General features: G+C 40.7%; 1 protein-coding gene and 1 long non-coding RNA gene across 2 annotated transcripts; one reads left to right on the top strand and one right to left on the bottom strand.

Moving 5' to 3' along the window:
• Positions 1 to 806: 806 nt before the first annotated feature.
• On the top strand, positions 807 to 6,312 carry LOC101483954 (GTPase IMAP family member 8-like). Its single transcript, XM_076881121.1, has 2 exons — positions 807 to 886; positions 3,575 to 6,312. The coding sequence occupies exons 1-2, from the start codon at positions 862 to 864 to the stop codon at positions 5,791 to 5,793; spliced, it is 2,244 nt and encodes a 747-aa protein (XP_076737236.1). The 5' UTR covers positions 807 to 861; the 3' UTR covers positions 5,794 to 6,312.
• Positions 6,313 to 8,872: 2,560 nt separating this feature from the next.
• Positions 8,873 to 10,199, bottom strand: LOC143415661 (uncharacterized). Its single transcript, XR_013096096.1, has 3 exons — positions 9,845 to 10,199; positions 9,681 to 9,761; positions 8,873 to 9,192 (listed from the first exon to the last, which is right to left on the bottom strand). It is a non-coding gene; the product is annotated as an uncharacterized LOC143415661 (long non-coding RNA).
• Between the last annotated feature and the right edge of the window lie 10,099 nt (positions 10,200 to 20,298).

The raw sequence follows: 20,298 nt of genomic DNA, 5'->3' as shown, positions 1-20,298 counted from the left end.
ATCAGGAGACATCTGCTGTACTTTAGACATGACGAAAAACTTTTACCTTCACTGCCTTTTCTTGGAGGGATGGCACTGCGGTATGAGTTCAGGTGGGGGGTAGTGAGCGAGGCTAGTCACATGTAGCTCGTCCTTCTTTGCGGTATAAACTCCAAACCGGGCGGAAACACCAAGATTATGTTGCACCCTCAGAGAGACATGACTCCATTCTCCTTTTTCTTGCAACTTTATTCTCCTCAGTTCAGGTTTGGAGTTTACAGGCAGGATAGCGGATCATCAGCAAAACGTCGCTCCCTCACGTCTCAGACACTGTTTGTTTGGGGTTTTTTAGCGCTTACTGATGACATCACACATCTGAACTCTGACCTCCTGGAGCCAGTAAACTACAAAAATTAACTAGAACTGTGTCCAAAAACAAAACACAATTAAAAAGGAATAGTCTTTAAAGATTTTCCCAACAGTTCAGAAAAATTTAAGTTTTATAACTACTTTTAGAGCGCAACATAAACACTTTATATGTCTACTTTTATGGTTTAAATGAAACAATATGAAGATAAAACTAGTCTTGTCAACCTTTACCTAAATAATAGCCTTGGACCTTTTTTCAATATCATGATATTTCTTGGATTTTCTTGGACCAACTGCTTAATTTGCCTCAAGTCAGCCGTCAGCTGCTGGTGATCGTAAGAACGATGTCTGAAGTGCGTTTGACTGAGCGGTCTGTGATGCTGAGGAAGTTGCAACATTCCAACAGTCCACAGCTGCAGAAGCGGCTAGAAAGAGTCTCTTATAGAGTCGTGAGATAAAGAAGAAGTTATTCGACAGCAAGACGGGCAGTGACACACAAACTGCTATACAGACATGTCTGACAAAGAGCTTCTACCGGGTAAGGACATTTAAACTCACTTTTTCAATGTACATTTAAATATGACATAAAAAAAAGATATTTCCAATGTCTAATCTGCTACATTTGGATAAAAAAAAATACAACAACGCAATCTTAATGTTCAGGAGAACATAACTCTATGTCAACTTCATGTCAAAATCCCAGAAAGTTGATTTTGTTCATCTGGACGTAGTGTTTTTGTCCAGATGAACAGAATGAACTTTTGGGGATTTCCTTACCTGGGTGATTGAGCATGCATTAAGAGAATTTGGCTAAAATATTAATTATTTTCTTTCACAATGACTATTTGAAAGCAAAAAACTAAAACTAGAGAAAAGAAAGTTTTAGCTCTTTAGCACTTTTAGCACAATTGGTGAGAAGAACCTCTGTACAGGTTTCATGTTCACAGTTCAAACAGGTAATAGCAAGCATGTATGTTATCCAAATTTAATTTGATACACTACTACATGGAAAAGGAGTTCATATTAGTTTCTCTGTAATAATTAAATAAATACATATTCCATAAAATTCCCCTTGTGCCCCTGCAGGTGGTCTGTCCTTCAAGCTCGGGTCCTCTACCAGAGGCCTGGGAGCTTGAGAGTTCTGCATAGTATCTTTGCTGTTCCTAGGACTGCGGTCTTCTGGACAAAGATCTCAGATGTTGTTCCTGGGATCTGCTGGAGCCACTCACCTAGCCTAGCTTGGGAGTCACTAGGGCTGCTCAATTAATCGAATTTTAATTACGATTACGATCTGGGCTTTCAACGATCATTAAAAGTGACTGAGCCGATTATTAGCCCCTCCCTCGTGCTTTACTCTCGCGCTGCTCCGTGTGGCAAATCGAGCCACCTCTCGTTTTGAACACGCGTCACAACCCGAGGGAAGCTCGGAAAGCTAAGCAGAAGTTATTTGGAGAGGAGAGTGACTGCCGTTGGTTGAAAAGAGAGGTAAAAAAAACAAAACTTCAGTGGTGTGGAAACATTATGGGTTCACGGAGTCAGATGTGGATCAAGTAGACATAGTGTGCAAACTTTGCTACGGTGTCGTAGCTGCACCACAGAGCAACACTGCAAAGTTCACTAAACATAGATGTTTACATTTTTCATTTATTTCTTATATTGCAAACATTTGCACTGTTATCAGTATTTACACACTATTTTATATTATTTTTTTAAAGTCATTATTCAATACATTGTTATTGTTAACCCTTTAAAGCCAGTCAGAGCAGCACGCTCCGTTTTGCATAAATATTTTTAAATCCCTGTAGAACCAGAATCGTGTAAGCTAGCGCAATAATTTTTTTTTTGCATATGAAACCAGAGGAGTTGTACTTACATCTTATGCCATCAGCTTGTCCTAGGTCACGGTTTCCTTCCGCATAAAGCTTTGCAAAAATTGCATAAAAAGCACTAGCAGGAACAAAAACATAATATTCCAGAAACAGGCTTTGTGATCCGATCAGCTGTTCGTAACACTTCCCACATTGAAACAGACGTCAGCGCGAACTATCGCATGTCCGCCATTTCCTGCCAGAAACCGGAAGTGATGTCATCTTCGTGGAAAATGTAGTTTTTTACTTGTAGGCCTTAAAAACCTATACTGGTGTTTTTATAAGTCATGTTTGACTTTTCTGAATAGTTGCTGGGATGCTTAGAACTCATATTGCACTGCTGGAAATAGTTTATTTTGATGCACATGCTGTTTTCTTTGCAAATTTGAATCATAGGATTGTTTTTTTGTTTTTCCTGCAGTATATAAAAATTGCTTTATCTCCAAAATAAAACTATGAAGACACTCAAAATAAATTTCCTGTTGTTGTAAACTATTTTTTGCATTTAAAGTTTTGAGGGATAACCCTCTTAAATTTCAGTAGAAATTTCAAGTAAAAATATATGTAAAAAACAAAAACAAAAATGATTTTCAATTTTTTTGTAGTTTATTGCGCTTTTTTGCAATTAATGTAGTTACTATGGACTTAATGCATACATATTATTAAAATATGGGCTATAACATTTGTATTGATGTATAGCAACTTGAAATGCTCCCAATGGCACTACAACATGTAAAAAAAATAATATAAGCTCTGGCGGACTTGGTTCTATGGTAGGTCTTAAAGGGTTAAATAAATATCGTCAAATAATCGAGATCTCAATTTCAGTGAAAATAATCGTGATTATCATTTTTGCCATAATCGAGCAGCCCTAGGAGTCACTACACCTAGTGCTCCGATTACCACTGGGTACCTCTTATCTGAACACTTCGTACCAAGAATGTGTGTTTTATAGATCATTGGGAATGTTTCTCAGAAAAAAAATAGACTAGGAGAGAGCCATTCCAATTTGGCTTATTTCCAAAGATGTAGCTGATTCTATTAAACCTCCTAAAATGAAATGATTTAAAGTTTATTTTAACATCTAAGGCCTAAAAGAAGAAGTGTAGCAATGCAGAAACCTGCAGTTTCTCTGTCCACCACAGGGTCAAAGACTTTCTCTCAAAATTTTCTCTTTATTTATTTATTTGTTTATTCAGTGACTTAAGCCCTGTCTGGGCTTCAAAACAACTGAGGGAAGCTAACAAATATTTGTTTTCAGGTTTTCATCTGTAAAAATGTTCATTTTAGAGAAAGAAAATAGTAAAATGTGCCTTTTACACCAACATCAGTAAAATGTTCATAATATTTTTCTGCAGAGCTAGAGGAGCCAGAACAACAAGAAGAACCAGATAAACCAGAGTACAGGATTGTGCTTCTTGGAAAAACTGGAGTTGGAAAGAACAAAATTGGAGATGCCATTTTACGAATTAATAGAAATGGTTTTGAGTCAAGGTCATCTTTAGAGTTTCAGAAGAAAACACAAGAATTCGGGGGTCAGATCCTGACTGTAGTTGTTACTCCAGATCTGTTTGAGAACAGACTGACTGACGTGGATGTGAGGAGGGAAATCCATAGATGCATCTGCTTTGCTGCTCCTGGTCCCCATGTGTTCCTGGTTGTGTTTCAAACTGGCAGCTTCACAGAAGAAGATAAAGAAATAGTGAGAAAAATTCAGCACATGTTTGGAGAAAAAGCAGCACGTTATATTATGGTCTTATTCACCTGTGGAGATGATCCAGAGGCAGCCAGTGTTACCATTGATGAATTTATTAGTAAAAATCCACCTCTGGGTAACTTCATCAGTCAGTGTGGAGGAAAACATCATGTGTTTAACAACAGAATGGAGGATTCCTCTCAGGTCAGAGAGTTACTGAAGGAGATCAACAACATGGTTCACAGAAATGAAGGAAGATACTACACCAGTGAGATGTTCAGACAGGCTGACTTCAGGATTGTGCTTGTCGGGAAAACTGGTGTTGGGAAAAGTGCAACAGGAAACACCATCTTAGGACAAAGAGTATTTATGTCTACACCAAATGCTTCCACAGCAACAGCAAAGTGTCAGATGGACACAGGTCAGTTTGATGGTCAAATCCTGGCTGTAGTTGATACTCCAGGTCTGTTTGATACCAATAAGACTGAAGAGGAGGTCAAGATAGAGATCAGTAGGGCCATCCCCTTTGCTGCTCCTGGTCCTCATGTGTTCCTGGTTGTGATTCAGGCGAACAGATTCACAGAAGAAGAACAAAACACAATCAGGCAGATTCAGAATGTGTTTGGAAGAGATGCAGCACGGTACACTATGGCCCTGTTCACCTGTGGAGACAATCTGGAGCATGATGGAGTCGCAATAGAAACATTAATAAAAAATCCAGCTCTCAGTGAGTTCATCCGTCAGTGTCATGGAGGATATCATGTTTTTAACAACAGAAGCAGAGACCCTGCTCAGGTCAGAGAGCTCCTGGAGAAGATTAACACCAGGGTTCAGAATAATGGAGGAAGTTGCTACACCAATGAGATGTTTGAAAAGGCAGAGAGAGCATTTAAAAAAGTGGAACCAGACCTCAGGATTGTTCTTGTGGGAAAAACCAGAGCTGGGAAGAGTGCAGCAGGAAACACCATCTTAGAGGGAAATGTATTTAGATCAACATCATCTTCTTCCCCAGTGACATTAGAGTGTCAGAAGGAAACAGCTCCGTTCGACTTTCAAAAACTGGCTGTAGTTGATACTCCAGGCCTGTTTCACACCATGTTCACCTTAGACCAGTTCAACAAAGAAATCAATAGATGCATCTCATTGGCTGCTCCTGGTCCTCACGTGTTCCTGATTGTGGTCAATCCAGGAGAGTTTGAAGATAAAGAACAAGAAACAGTGAGAATCCTTCAGGATGTGTTTGGAGACAAAGCAGCTTGTTACACCATGGTGTTGTTCACCCATGTAGATGATCTGAAGGTCTCCATAAAGGAATGCATCATTGAAAATCCAGCTCTCAGTGAGTTCATCAATCAGTGTGGAGGAAGATATCATGTTTTTAACAACAGAAGCAGAAATCCTGCTCAGGTCAGAGAGCTGCTGGAGAAGATCAACACCATGGTGAAGGAAAATGGAGGAAGGTACTACAGCAATCAGATGTTTAAGAAGGCAGGGAAAGTTATAAAGAAAGAGGTGGAACGACTAATAAAGAAAGAAAATATGACACCCAAAGAAGCAAGATACAAAGCAGAACGAAAAAACATGTTTAATCGAGACAGCAAGGTTGCTGTTCTTATAGGATCTGCTCTTGGACTGGGTGTTGGAGTTGGTGCTGGAATTGGTATTCCAGCTGTTTTCACAGCTGCTGCTGCTGGAGCTACAGTTGGACTTGTAGGAGGTCCAGTGGGAGCTGCAGTAGGAGCTACAGTTGGAATTGTAGGTGCTTCGGTGGGAGCTGTGACGGGAGGTTTAGTAGGGTCTTCAGTGGGAGCTGGAGTGGGAGCTGGAGTTCATTTAATTCCTGCAGCTAAAATAAAAAACAAGGCTTGTGTCCTGCAGTGATATGCAGTGTTATTTGGCAGCAGCTCATTAAAATCAACATGAATATACAGACTGGAAATCAAATTTTAGAATTATCTTATTTGACTGTGCATTTATTGATTATTAAATGTATTTTGATCAAATATATTTGGTAATTTTACAGAAAAAGGAAATCAAAAATTAATAATTGATTATGTCATTACGAAGACATTATTAAACTGTGAAACAATCAGCCTTTAAGATGATCTAAAATCTGTTTTACAGTTGTTCAAGTCAGTAGAACAAGCATATTTTTTAATACTGATGAAAATTACTTTTCTCGTGTTGTTAATCAGAATCAGAATACTTTAGAATACTTACTCGTTATTAATACGAGAAAACAAGATAAAAGATGGAAAATCAATCAAACAATTCAGAAAAAAGCATTTACTGTTATTTTTTTTTTTTTTAATTAAAGTCTGACATTAAAGAACAGCAGAGATATTTGATTCATGTTTCCTCTGGGCTTTACCTTTGTTCTGATCTGTTAATAAATAAAAACACTTCAAATGAAATGGTGTAAAAGCACTGTAATAAAAATATCTGAAAAATAAAAACTTTAAAAATGTTTCACTGGATACGATTTTTTTCTGCTAATCTACAAAATATCATCTGTAGATTTAAAACAGCCAGCTAATATTTTTTGTTCCTGTTCGATTAAAAAAATGTGATCACAAATTTTTAAGCCGCCTATTAAAATACAATTTTTGGTTGGGGAACATACGCACAGCCTGGGAGGGGCACATATGGATGTGCAACAGCTAATGCAGTAAATTTCAGAGTGAAATTCCTACAGGTTTTGAGGGGTAAGGCAAAGATATATGTCAAATGCCATATTTGTAAATGTCAAATTACAGAGTTGCATGCTGCTACCACTCCAAATACTAACGTAAAACTCTAAACTGGATGTGAAAATGTTCCTGTGGTTTCCAGTTCCTCTACAGAAACTTCAGCAAAGAAGTAAAACAAAGTATGTGGTATAGAAGGGATGCTGACACACTAAAACGTTGTGTGTTTGTGGTGTCTGCTGCATCTTCCTGGCTTTTTGGGTTCTCAAAAGTATCTCCTATCAGGTGCTTAGTCTGAGCAGAGTTCTTTTTTACCCTCCTTTTCCCTCATGTATTGTGCACTTTCATTATTTTTCTTACCATCATACGTCTCTCTGGTCTGTATGGTCGTAAGGGGTCCTATTTCACTGCATGTAACATTGCTAGTAGCAAATAATGGCCCAATCAATCAGATTTTTCACTTCCCCATCCACATTTACACAGCCCAAGATATACAGTAGAAAACTTCCGCCAGTCTGAGCTCCCCAGATCTTAATCCCATTGAGAACTCGTGGTCAATCCTCAAGAGGCGGGTGGACAAACAAAAACCCCCACTAATTCTGACAAAGAAGTGATTATGACAGAATGGGTTGCTATCAGTCAGGATTTGGCACAGAAGCTGATTGAGAGCATGCCCAGTCGAATTGCAGAGGTGCTGAAAAAGAAGGGCCAACACTGCAAATACTGACTCTTTGCATAAATGTCATGTAATTGTCGATAAAAGCCTTTGAACGTATGAAGTGCTTTTCATTATATTTCAGTACATCACAGAAACAACTGGGACAAAGATCTGAAAGCAGTCTAGCAGCAAACTTTGTGAAAACTAATATTTGTGTCATTCTCAAAGCTTTTGGCCACGACTGTATTTTGTGTCATTTTTTTAAATATCTGCATGTAAGAGTTTTAAATGTATAACATATTTAATTTAATGAACATGGTTTGTCATGAAAGAAAAGTGTATTCTAAATAGGGCTGTGCGATATGACCAAAAGCTCATATCCCGATATAAGACATCTATCGTCCCGATAATGATATAAATCACCAAAATTTAACATTTTCTGTAAATTCTGTGAATCCTGTTCTGACGTTTGAGTCTAAGGTTTATTTTTTAGCACCTGACGGCTCTTTTTCGCTTCTCATCCGTAAATACTCTACATACTCTTTCACGTGATTCAGTTTATTTTGAAAAGTCTCAACAGGATCTTGATCTTTATTGTGAAAGGTTTATGTGGAAAATAAACAAGCGGACACACGTTGTTCCTAACGACAACGCATAAAAACAGGCACTTGTCCTTCCGTAGAGTGGTTATTTTAAATATAAGAGAAAGAGAGAACTTCAAGAATGTTACGGTTCTGGGTCAGTGTTGACCCAGCATTTTGAGTTTCTTATATTTTGGTTTATTTTTGCATTATGGATTGTTTTCTGATGTTCTGGTGCTTTGTTTATTATTATTATCATTATGGATCTGTTTCTGTTATTCTTGGTGAGGGATCAGTTCTTAGGTTTTGGGTTCTCGTGTGTATTGCAGTTTCTGTTCAGTGTCGTGTCTGCATCTTTGTTTAGTGGTTTCTTGTTTCCTGTCTTATTGTGAAAGTCTTTGTCTTATGTTAGTGTGTGCAGCTTAGCTCCCCCGTCTCGTTAGCCCTGATCTCCCCCTGCTGTGTCTCCCTTCTGTTACCCATTCCCTGATTACCACCCTGTGTTGTCCTCAACCCAGTGTCGCGTCGTACCATCAGATTATGCCTGTGTGTTTCTGTTCTCCGTATTCAGTGGTCACTTCATGTTTTGTTTTTGTACCAGCAAAAAAGCTGAGGTTTTTGAGTTTCAAGTTAGTGTCTGAGTCCTGCGTTTGGATCCTCCTCTCCGCCTGCCCGCACACAGAGCCCTGACAAAGAAATTAATATAGCCACTACAGCGACCATCAAAACGATGAAAAACTATTGCCGTAAAAAGTTTATTTTGCGACACCACGAAACAAACGATAGCGTAAAATGAAACGATAGACGTTTTTATATCGTCATCCATGTTTAGAATTAGGGCTGTTCGATATAATGATATATATTATCATTATATCGAACAGCCCTAATTCTAAATGTAACCAACTTTAAGGTATAAAGGTGAATTACAGCGCAATAATTACTTGGGCTCGTAATAAGACCCTGGCCAGAATCAGAAGACACCAAATTCGTATGGAGCCAAAGTATTGAGCAGCAATAATGACCTGGACACAATGTTAACTTTTGAGTAGCCACTCTTGTATTGTTACAAAGTATAACAGGTATTTGTCCAATTTGTACAGATAAAGTATAAAATAAAATAAATAGTGTGCACACTCAACAAAATAAAAGTACTCGTTGGGGCCCTTTAAGAATTTAGAGTTAAGCTGGCGATAGCCAACTTCAAAGGTCCTTGTGAGTGTAACTGGAATGTATGAGTGTGTGGCGTGTATCTTCTTTGGGGTAGATCGTCCTCAAAGTGGTTGGCTCGCCATCTATCACAACCAGAATATCGTCCTGGTCCTTGGACTTTTCCGTCCTCTCCAAAAAACCTGACCTATAATCCAGGTCATAAAATGTACATTCTAATCAGTCTGTTTCAGATGCATTGTTTAAGGTTAAAATACAAAATCAAAATATTGCATCACCTCATATTCATTGCATCAACATCTTAAATCTTATCAAATCTCACAGTTCTGTTGTACAACATTCAATTTTCAAGCATATCAATTATGAGAACTAAACATCTAAGTTGCTCAAATATTTCTCTATTCATGTAAACATTAATTAAACAGTACTTATGGTAAGTAACCATTGACACTCAAAATACAATACACCATAACAAATTCAGAACTATGTGCAAATAAGCAACAAAATATACATGTGAGTTCAGTTCAGAGGCATTAAAGCAGTGTGCTTAATTTCTCCACACTATAGGCCTATTCGTGAGAGAGAAATGCACTAAAAATTACCCTCTAGATTACTTTAAACTCACAGTGAACTGACAAAAATTAGCTTTAGAGCAGCTAAGAACATGTTGCTCACCGTTGCTCTGTTTCACAAAAGCCCAACACACACTGGCGTTGGAATTGCAGCAGCTCTCCGGATGAAAGGTGAGTGGTTAGCCTGTGAGACACCGAGCTAGCATTAGCATGATCGCAACGGTAAGTCTCTACAAGTTTTTTCCATCAGAACAACACTCGTCTTACCGACGTTGCCTCTCTCCTTCATCCAGCCACTCGACTCCGGACTTCCAGCAGGTAAGTAGGCTGGCTTTCCGTCCTCTCAATCCTGAGTTTTCCTCTCTTTTGTCCGTGGATTTCTCGGTTTGAGTAGCAGATGCCTCCACTCCTCTTGCTGAGATAAGAAAAACCCGGGACACCATGCACCTCCACCTCACTTCCTGGCTGACAGGGTCAATGCGGCCTGGGTAGGCTCTGATTGGTTGCTGAGCTAGGTGCCCTCACGTGGGGTGAACTGAGAGGTGCATTCAATGGTCATAGGAAATACGACGCTTGTTGATGTGGACAGTTAATATAAAGAGAATAAGTATGATATTTTTCATCTGGGCTACATAAACATTTTATATGTCTACTTTTATGGTTTAAATGGAACAATATGAAGATAAAACTAGTCTTGTCAACCTTTACCTAAATAATAGCCTTGGACCTTTTTTCAATATCATGATATTTCAAAATTTTTAGTGTCTGGCACTAAAATACATTTTCTAATCAACACAAACAAACGTACTAATAATGTAACTGAAGCATGTGGCATGCTGTCAAAAAAAGGTTTATCCCTTGATTTTTATCGTCACTCAATGGCTTAATTTGCCTCAAGTCAGCCGTCAGCTGCTGGTGATCGTAAGAACGATGTCTGAAGTGCGTTTGACTTGCTGCTGGAGCTGGGGGCTAGGAGGAGGAGTTGGCCGTCCGATTGCAGTCTGGAGTGTGGGGCCTCCCTGCTGCTGCGGAGTCGGGGCGGTCTGCCTCTCCCCGCCACAGGGAAAAGGGTAACACCACCTGGGTCTGGGTGCAGTTCCCCCCTCCAGGGGCAAGGGTACCTAGACCCGGTTCGTAGAGTACGCTTGGGGAGTGTCTGTCTCCACGTCGGTTGAGTGTGGAGTAAGTGCATATGAGAGCATGAGGGTGGGAATGGATGTTTGTGTCTGTGTGTGCCTGTATGTCTGTGTCTATATGTCAGGTTGGGTATCAGACGCCACCTCTCTGGGGACATCTCAGGCCCTCCAAGGTTTGGAGGCCTATCTCCCCCCACCACCACTTCCCCTGCCAGTGGCGGACTCCCTCAGACACCGGTGCGTTGGTGGTTCTTTTGTTTTCTGGGGATGGGCGTCCAGGTACACACCGGCTCACTCCTTGGCGGCCGCTTATCGGGGCCTGGAGCCAGGGGCTCGCTCGGGCCACTTCGGAGGTGGGGTGCCCCCGGCCTCTCGGTCTGGGGCTCGGTCACTCAGGCACAGCTGGCTGCTGGCGGAGCTCACGGGCGCGTCACTGCAACTCCCCCTGGCTTCTGCTCCGCGGCTGCTGAGTGACCCCTCATCTGGGACTCTCCTCAGCTCTTTCTGGGACAGTGGTGCAGCTGCCCCTCTGTGGGTCTTCCTTGGTCTCTTGTGTTCTGAGGGCCTCTGGATGTCTGGAGTTTTGATCTCCTCCATACCTGCTTCATGCCCTGGAGGACGGGGCTGTGGCCCCCCCACACCTTCTACCAGATCATTACATGAAGGAACCTTTTAGAAAAAACAAGCGCGTCCATGCTCACAGGTGTACACACGGGTGATCACACCCACAAACTACACCCTTTTTGGCTCCTACCTCAAAGCACACTGTGTTCTGTTGATCTTATGTGCTGCACAATAATGTTTAATATTTAGTATTTACTGTCATATTCCCATATATCATTGTGATGTTGTTGATTCTATTACTCTTGTTCTCTTCTGCTTGTTTTTTTTTCTTTCTCAACAGGTGATCCAGGTGATCGATAGATGCATTTTCTTTTTCTTTTTTTTTCTTTTTTTTTCTGCCCATCCTGTTGGTTTTTGTTTTTTTGCCCTTCTCCCCCGTCCCTCTTCTCAGCTGTTTCTCTTTCCCTCTTTCTTTCTCCCCTTCTTTCCCCCAGTCAAGTCTGTCCCGTATTCAGCAAGTGAAAATAAAATAAACAATAAAAGGTGAATCAAATGGACCATTATGGCAAGGCTGGGATGGTCAATTTGGTAAAGTAAATCCGTTAGGCATCTTTCTTTGCCTTTAGACAATAATTCTGATGGCAAAAGAGCCAAACGGGACAGGCCAAAAAAAAAGAAAAAAAAAAAGGAATAGACGTCAGCGTGAACTTTTGCATGTCCGCCATTACCTGCCCGAAACCAGAAGTGACGTCATTTTCAAGGAAATGTAGTCTTTTTTACTATTAGGGCCTCAGGGCCTATACTCGTCTTTTTAAAAGTTATCTTTGACTTTCTGACTTTCTGTGTCGTTTCTGGGATGCTTAGGACTCATATTGCACTGCTGGAAATAGTTTATTTTGATGCATATGCTGCTTTTTTGCAAATTTGCAGTATAATATTTATTTTCGTTTTTTCCTGCAGTGTATATAAAAATTGGTGTATTTCAAAAATAAAACTATGAAGACACTCAAAATAAATTTCCTGTGGTAGGAAACTATTTTGTGCAACTTTTTTGTATTTACAGTTTTGAGGGATAAGCCTCTTAAATTTCTCTAACTAGAAATATATGTTAAAAAAGCAAAAACGATTTTCAATTTTTTTGTAGTTTATTGCACTTTTTTGCGATTTATGTAATTACTATGCACTTAATGAATACATATTATTAAAATCCGGGCTATAATTGTTGTATTGATGTATATCAACTTGAAATGCTCCCAAAAATGGCACCACGCCATGTAAAAATATAATATAAGCTCTGGCGGACTTGGTTCTATGGTAGGTCTTAAAGGGTTAACAAAAAACTGTGAAAATTGCACATATTAATCTCTAAAGCAGGGGTGTCCAAGTCCTTAAGGGCCAATGTCCTTCAGATTTTAGACGTGTCCTTGATCCATCACAGCTGATTTAAATGGCTAAATCACCTCCTCAACATCGCAAATATTCAACAAAATCATTTTAAGATAAGATAAGATAAGATAGAACTTTATTAATCCCTCGGGTGGGTTCCTCTGGGAAATTCGACTTCCAAAAAGCACAGCAACGACCGAAATTACAGTTACATTTTATGAGTTATAATAAGGGTGTCATCTGGAAACTCTAGTATTTTGCTATCTTTGGGTTACACTTTGTGGTATTTTTTTTCTTGGGTGGGGGGGAGGGTTGTTTATTGTTTTGTGGTACAACTATAGTTGGTCAATAAAGCACTGAAGCTTTGAACACATGTTCACTAACACTCAAGCATTTTGATACTTTTGTTATCGCTGTGTTCTGCAGGCTGGGTGCAGCCATGAAAACAGAGAGACAACACCGCCACCACGAGGTCAAACTTGAACATTACACCAGACAGCTCTTATCAAGCAAACTGATCTCATTTTGTTTCATTTTATTGTAGCATGAACTGAGAATTATTTAGACAAAATACTTTTAATTTACTGTGGTCCTTTTTTGTGAGCTCATTTGAATTGTAGCCTCGGATTCTTAGCTGACAGCAGTAGAACCTGATGTGATCACCTCAAAGGCCACTCTGAGCTCAGAGTCAACGGATTATACTTTGTAGTCAAAGTCCTTGTGACTACACACTTCTACCACATACACACGCAATTTAATCACCAGTTAACCTAGAGGTGTCAAACTCCAGGCCTTGAGAGCCGGTCTCCTGCAGGTTTTAGATGTGTCTTTGATCCAGCACAGCTGATTTAAATGGCTAAATTACCTCCTCAACATGTCTTGAAGTTCTCCAGAGGCCTGGTAATGAAGAAATCATTTGATTCAGGTATGTTGACCCAGGGTGATATGTAAAACCTGCAGGACACTGGCCCTCGAGCCCTGGAGTTCGACACCCCTGAGTTAACCTAACATGCATATGTGTGAATTCCAAACAACTCCACCACCATCCCACCCAATTGCAGATATTTTCTTTATGTCAGGGCCGTGTCTGACCTCTGCTAGTATGACCTCTGCTCGTTCTATGTACAGTATATGATCACTCATATGCAGTTTAATTGTTTCACTGGCTGTGGATTCCCCCATGGACCTCCATGTGCACGTAATACATTATTTTATATTTAAGTAAACTTTGTGTGTGAACTCCCTGCTTGTCACCTACTTTGAGACAGTTTGTGACACACATTTAAGACTCAAACTGACTCTGGTGTGAACATCTCCAGCCAAGCCTTTCAACCCAGGAACATGAAGTTTGACTCTTTAAAAGTAGAAAAACTCATTTTCTGTACATTAACACGAATCAGAACATCTATGAGAGCTCATGTGAAAAATGGTGTTAAGAGAAACTGTCAGGGACCTGGATCTGAGCGACCCAGGGTCCCTGAGCAGTTATGGACTTGTATTATATTATATGTGTTTTGGTGTTGCTGTCCCTCGTAGGTGTGTGTGTGTGTCTGGGTGTGTCTGGGAGCACCTGTTTACAGGCACCTTCAGGCCTGGTAGGTGGTTGGCCACACCTGAAGACCACCACACAGCTGATGAAGCCCCGTCGGAGGAGCTACTTAAGAGTGTGGTGGAGCTCTCTCCGACACAGGATCATTGCGTGGCTCTTGGCTCGTTAGTAAGTTCAGTCTGCCCATTATGTGTGTATTACGACTGCATATTTGTTATTTTCCCCAGGAGAAGTGTGGAGACGAGAGGGCAGCGAGCACGGGGTGCTCAGACACACTAACACTGGGAAAAGGACACGTCACGGCAGTCGGGAACGCACTGAGGATTTATTGTTCCATTCACTGTAAATAAATGCACTGCTTATATTCAGAGCTCCGTGCCTGGGTCCTCCTCCCTCCGGTTGGCCAGCGCCAGCCGTAACAGAAACCAGAATAAGGGAGGAAATTCTTGTCCGGAAACAGAAAAAAATGGAGAAAGTGTGTTTGCAAACTGGAATCAACAGATTAAACGTCTTGAGTGTGTAGCGTTTGATATCTAAAGGGTCGACCCTAAAACGCTTTCATCAATATTGCAATCTGTGATTTTTCATTCTGAATGATTTTCAGACACACCTTTTAAGTATAAAAACATTTGGTGTCTAAGTTTGAAAACAGTGGCAGAAGGTTTTTCAGAGGTAAAGTGACTCACCTGCTTCTCATGTTTGACATGTGAGAAAAAAAAAGTTTAGAGTTTTGATTTTTTGGTGTATTTTGTCTATGTTATGAGAAATGCTTTAACTCTTTTAAAAGCTCCTTTGGGAGTGCTGAGAATGATGTTTCTGATGTAAGAACTGCATCAAATAGTCAACGTGACGAACGTCTAGCCAAGAAACAAAGCTGGCAGCTCTGCAGCGCTCCCTTTTTAATTCTCTCCCTCTCACGTTTACATTTTCTCTAACAATTCATATGTCCTGGAAAGTCTCACGTTATTTGCACAAAAGCAGGTGCACATGCCTTTCAGACAAGGTAGGATTTGTTTGCACATCTTTGGGATGTGCACCAGCAGCTGTGAAGCCTGTCGCCATAGCAGACAGTCTATAGTGCAACGTGACAGAGTAAATGGGCTGTAGGGTGGATTCTGACAGGTCCTTTTACTTTTACTTCTGCTTTTAGAATATTTGAGCTAAAATTCACCATGATGCATCAATGCTCCCTCGAGTGTGTGTGTGTGTAGAAAGAGATGGTTCTCATTTTAAAATACAAATACCATCATACCTGACCAGATAAGTCGTGGTGAAGAATGCATCCACATGCTGATGAGTTTCAAACTGTTTGTTGCACTCACAGGTAAACTTGTGTATATTACCCTAAAGTGCTACCACTCTGTGAAGCACGTTTTGAGTTTGAAAAAGATCATTAGCTTTGGGAATATAAACAAAGATAAAGTTGGAATGCAACTAAGTTTGCATTTGTGGTAAAGTAACTTAGGTGAGCTTTTTAGATTCATCTCCAGATCAGAGCAGCGCACAACAATAAAGTATGTTGCTGCCAGAATAGTATATGTAGTATAAACTAACAACTAAGACAGAAAAGTAATGAGACTGTGTGGCTGAGGATTAAATCTGTCCCGAGAACTGAGAACAAACAAACTAAATGAGTTTAAGTGAATTCAGGGAAATCCTGTAAATTCCAGATATTTTCATATTTTCTGTGATTTTAATTATTTAAAACCTTTTAATAATATAAAGTTCGCTGTGTGTGTGTGTGTGTGTTTCTGATTGATCAGTACAGGGTTTGCTGTTTATTTTTTCTTTGGTAAATATGAGAATAAAAAATAATATTGTCTACACTGCTCCACCTGCAACCATCCACCCTCAGGCTTGTTTGTGTAGGCCATGAGCAGACCTCCCCCCTTTTCAGGAGTGTAAAGTGTGTTTGTGTTGTCCATGAAACACGGCACACAGTGCAAATACAGCAAGAGCAGATGGTGAGAGTTTTCAAAGGCATTTGAAACTTAGGCTGAACTAATGTCCTCGGGAGTTTGGTTCAGAGTGGAAACTTTTTTTCTACTTGGGAATTATTTCAGCATTCAGTCGGATCAGTGGAACTCACAGCATAGATGAATGCTACAACATTTTTGCTACTTTACTGGATTTTCCTGTCTCTCCTGGTCTTCTGTTCAGCTGCTTCTGGAGGTGAAATCTGAATTTATTACATTCTGTTTCATGTTTAAATGTTTTGTTTTTAATCTAGTGAATGTTTGACTATTTCAGTTAAAGTGTGTAAAATTTGTCACCACTTCTCATCAGCTGATTTCAGATTGGTGTCAACTGAGTTGGCTGCAATAGGACAAACATGTTTTAGTCAGACAAGAAGGATACCCCCCCCCCCCCCAAAAAAAAAAAAACAAACAAAAAAAAACATTAAAGCATCCAATTTAAGCTACACCCCAGGGAGACTTTCAACAGTTGTCTGTGTTTTTAAAAAATAAATAAGTAAATAATAATAATAATAACAATAATAATGGAAATTGTGTGCACAATATGGATAATTAACATGGATAATCTCAACACATGGTAATAAGTAAAAAAACCCATTTAGGTTTAGTAACAGAGGATTAGACATTTCACAGTGGGCCCATTTGAAATTTTTACCACCAATTCACCTCAAAAACACCTGCAGTGCGTGCACCAAACACCAAAGTGACTCCAGCCCTGCAGCTTGTCTAGGCTGCAAGGTCACTTTTTACCTGAGCTGTCAATGTTGGTGTTCCAGATTAACTGGTTTTTACATCAGATGGTTGACCTCTGTACCTGTACCTCTGTACATTTGTTTAGCTCACTTTGTTTAGCTCATTTGTTTAGCTAGATCTTTAATCTGATATTTCCAGTGTCAACATTACACTTCAGATAACAAAGCACATTATATTGATTAAAAATATTTTTAATGAAGTTAAAATAATGTGTTTCTGTGAAATAAATCACAAGCCAACATCTTCCTTCTGATACCACCGATCAGATCAAGAGAGACCAGAGTTTAATCCTTTTAGTTCTTTATTAAAATCACTATAGTATGCATTGTAAACATGTCAAAGGAGCTTGCAAAGAAAAGCATCTGGACTTCTTTAAGTTACTTGAAGACGTTTCACCTCTCATCCGAGAAGCTTCTTCAGTTCTAAGGTCAAATGGTGGAGAGTCTGAGCAAAAACTGGTTCACCCGAAAGACAAAACGCCAAAACACAGACTTAACAATGTGGTGTATGCTGTACAGTGCAGTGAGGAATGCCCAGACCTCTGCATTGGAGAGACCAAACAGCCACTTCACAAGCGCATGGCACAACACAGAAGAGCCACCTCCACAGGACAAGACTCAGCTGTCCATCTGCATCTTAAGGATAAAGGACACTCTTTCGAGGATGCCAATGTTCACATTTTGGACAGAGAGGACAGATGGTTTGAAAGAGGAGTGAAAGAAGCCATCTATGTCCACTGTGAGCGACCATCTTTGAACAGAGGCGGGGGTTTACGACACCAACTCTCTGCCATCTATAATCCAGTTTTGAGATCCCTTCCCAGACGCCTTAACGCCCACTCACATCCTGGGCCATCTGACCTCAGGAAATCACATGATAAGGTGGGGCCAGGTTTCACAATGAACTCACCCGAAACTCTGGCTGATTGGGACCCACACCCAGTTTCACACCTTGGCTCAGGCGATTAGAGGATCATCAGGGGGTCCTTTTGTCCCTCTGTGGGGGGTCACTCCCACTAGGTTTATATCTGGGACTCTCCACCATTTGACCTTAGAACTGAAGAAGCTTCTCGGATGAGAGGTGAAACGTCTTCAAGTAACTTAAAGAAGTCCAGACGCTTTTCTTTGCAAGCTCCTTTGACTATGATGACCTGGATGACTGAGAACCTTCACAGACCCATTGTAAAAAGTTACTGTAGTCATCCTGATTGAAAATGCTGAAACATTTTATGAGACAGAAATTCTTAACTTTTTAAATAGAGCAATGATGAACAGTGAGGTTCAGTTGTACTTTGACCTTTAACCTCTCTGATCTGTGTTGTTTCCTCTTTCAGAACAGAAAAACATCACAGCTGAGTCTGGACAGGACGTCATTCTGACATGTCGAGCTGCAAACAACAACAACATATTTGTGGAGTGGAGAAGAGTTGACCTGGATGAGTATGTCCTTTTGTACGGAGACGAGGGGTCTGTACTTGAAGACCAGCATCCATCTTTTAAGAACCGGGTGGACCTGCAGGATAGACAGATGAAGGATGGAGACGTGTCTTTGATTCTGAAGAATGTGATGATTGCTGACAGTGGAACATATGAGTGTCGTGTCATCCAGAGAGGACACAGTCACAAGAAGACTGTCATTAAGAACAAGCCTATCTGTATCATGGACCTGAGTGTTGATCCTCCAGGTGAGTGAGTAGAGTTCAGTCTGTGTGTGTGTGATCAGAGGTGGGGCTGTTTGATAGTCTCTGATGAGATTTTGAAGAAAGTAGCTCACACCTTTTCTCACCTGCAGGTCAATCAAGAAGAAATGAAGAAGATGGATCTATTGGATGGAAAGTTGCTCTGTCAATTTTCTGTCTACTTCTTGTTGCTGCTGTTGCTGTTTTTATGTACAGAAAATGTTAACAACAACAGAGTCGGGGTTCAGAGCAAACTCCTGTTTAAAGAAATGATGTGACTAAAACTGAAACCTCTGATGAGCCTCTCATTGGATCTTTGTGAAGAGACAAGCTAGACGAACACTTGTTCACACCACTTTTTATTTTTTAATGTTTTGTAATTAATAGTGAACTGCAGCTATAATAAGTTGAGTGATTAGTGCAATTATTTTGACTGTTACAAAACCACAAACATCATAAGCCCAGTTTCTACATGTCAGAAAATAAATCAGAGCAAAGCAGGAAGAGCTTGCTTCAAGGACATGCTCATTAACACTCCAGCACTTTGACACAGTTTTTATCACAGTCCTCTGCAGGCTGGGAGCAGCTATGAAGTGAAACTGGGAAACAACACTGCCACCATGAGGCCAAGCTGGAACCAGACAGCTCTCATCAAGCAAACTGTACTTAATGGAAGATCTTCAACATGTTTTTTTAAACATAGTATAAACATAGGCCGGCATAGTATACAGAAACATCTGTGCCGAATATGGCCTGGAAGTTCCAAGGTTAAAATGGGAGACGCCCCCAAGGGTGGTGGAGAATGACCGAGCTAAGATCCTGTGGGACTTCCAGATACAGACGGACAAAATGGTGGTGGCTAACCAACCGGACATAGTGGTGGTAGACAAACAGAAGAAGACGGCCGTAGTGATCGATGTAGCGGTTCCGAATCACAGCAATATCAGAAAGAAGGAACACGAGAACCTGGAGAAATACCAAGGGCTCAAAGAAGAGCTCGACACGATGTGGAGGGTGAAGGTGACGGTGGTCCTCGTGGTAATCGGAGCACTAGGTGCGGTGACTCCCAAGCTAGGCGAGTGGCTCCAGCAGATCCCGGGAATAACATCGGAGATCTCTGTCCAGAAGAGCGCAGTCCTGGGAACAGCTATGATACTGCGCAGGACCCTCAAGCTCCCAGGCCTCTGGTAGAGGACCCAAGCTTGAAGGATAAACCACCACCCGCTATATATATATAGCCAAGTCCTGATCGGGAGGTAACGTCAGATTCCGATCGAGTCTGAAACCATGTGATTGGGCAGATTTCCGATCACGTGATCGGATCTGGATATCCCTAGTCTCCAGTGGCCCTGCTAGCTCAGTCTCCTGTGTTCCCGCTAGCTCAGCCACCCATTCTGCCACCATTCTTGCAAAGTCATTCCATACGGGGAAAAAATTTCACATTAACCTTTGGTATTTCTCATGAACTGGCTACCTTTGAGACTATAACTCCCCCCAGGGCCTCCCCAGAGGCTACGTCTCAGTCCTCAGCTGATTCTGGACCCCTGGAGGCTAAGAAGCCTATTGAGGATTGCACCGTGTGTGCCTTTGGAGCTCCTGTTTTGTTTCTTTAGACATGAGTTTCGAGTTTTGTCAGTTCTGTTCTCGCCACCATCGTGTTTTGTTGAATGTCATCCTCC

This window comes from Maylandia zebra, unplaced genomic scaffold (assembly GCF_041146795.1).
Source record: "Maylandia zebra isolate NMK-2024a unplaced genomic scaffold, Mzebra_GT3a scaffold02, whole genome shotgun sequence".
Lineage (NCBI taxonomy): Eukaryota > Metazoa > Chordata > Actinopteri > Cichliformes > Cichlidae > Maylandia > Maylandia zebra.
This window is presented reverse-complemented; position numbering and strand designations above follow the sequence as displayed.

What these genes read in the sequence shown, in the direction of transcription:
- LOC101483954 (XM_076881121.1), top strand. Translation starts at nt 862, where the DNA reads ATGTCTGACAAAGAGCTTCTACCGG. An exon ending in TGACAAAGAGCTTCTACCGG is followed by an intron (nt 887 to 3,574) that starts GTAAGGACATTT and finishes ATTTTTCTGCAG; the next exon opens with AGCTAGAGGAGCCAGAACAA.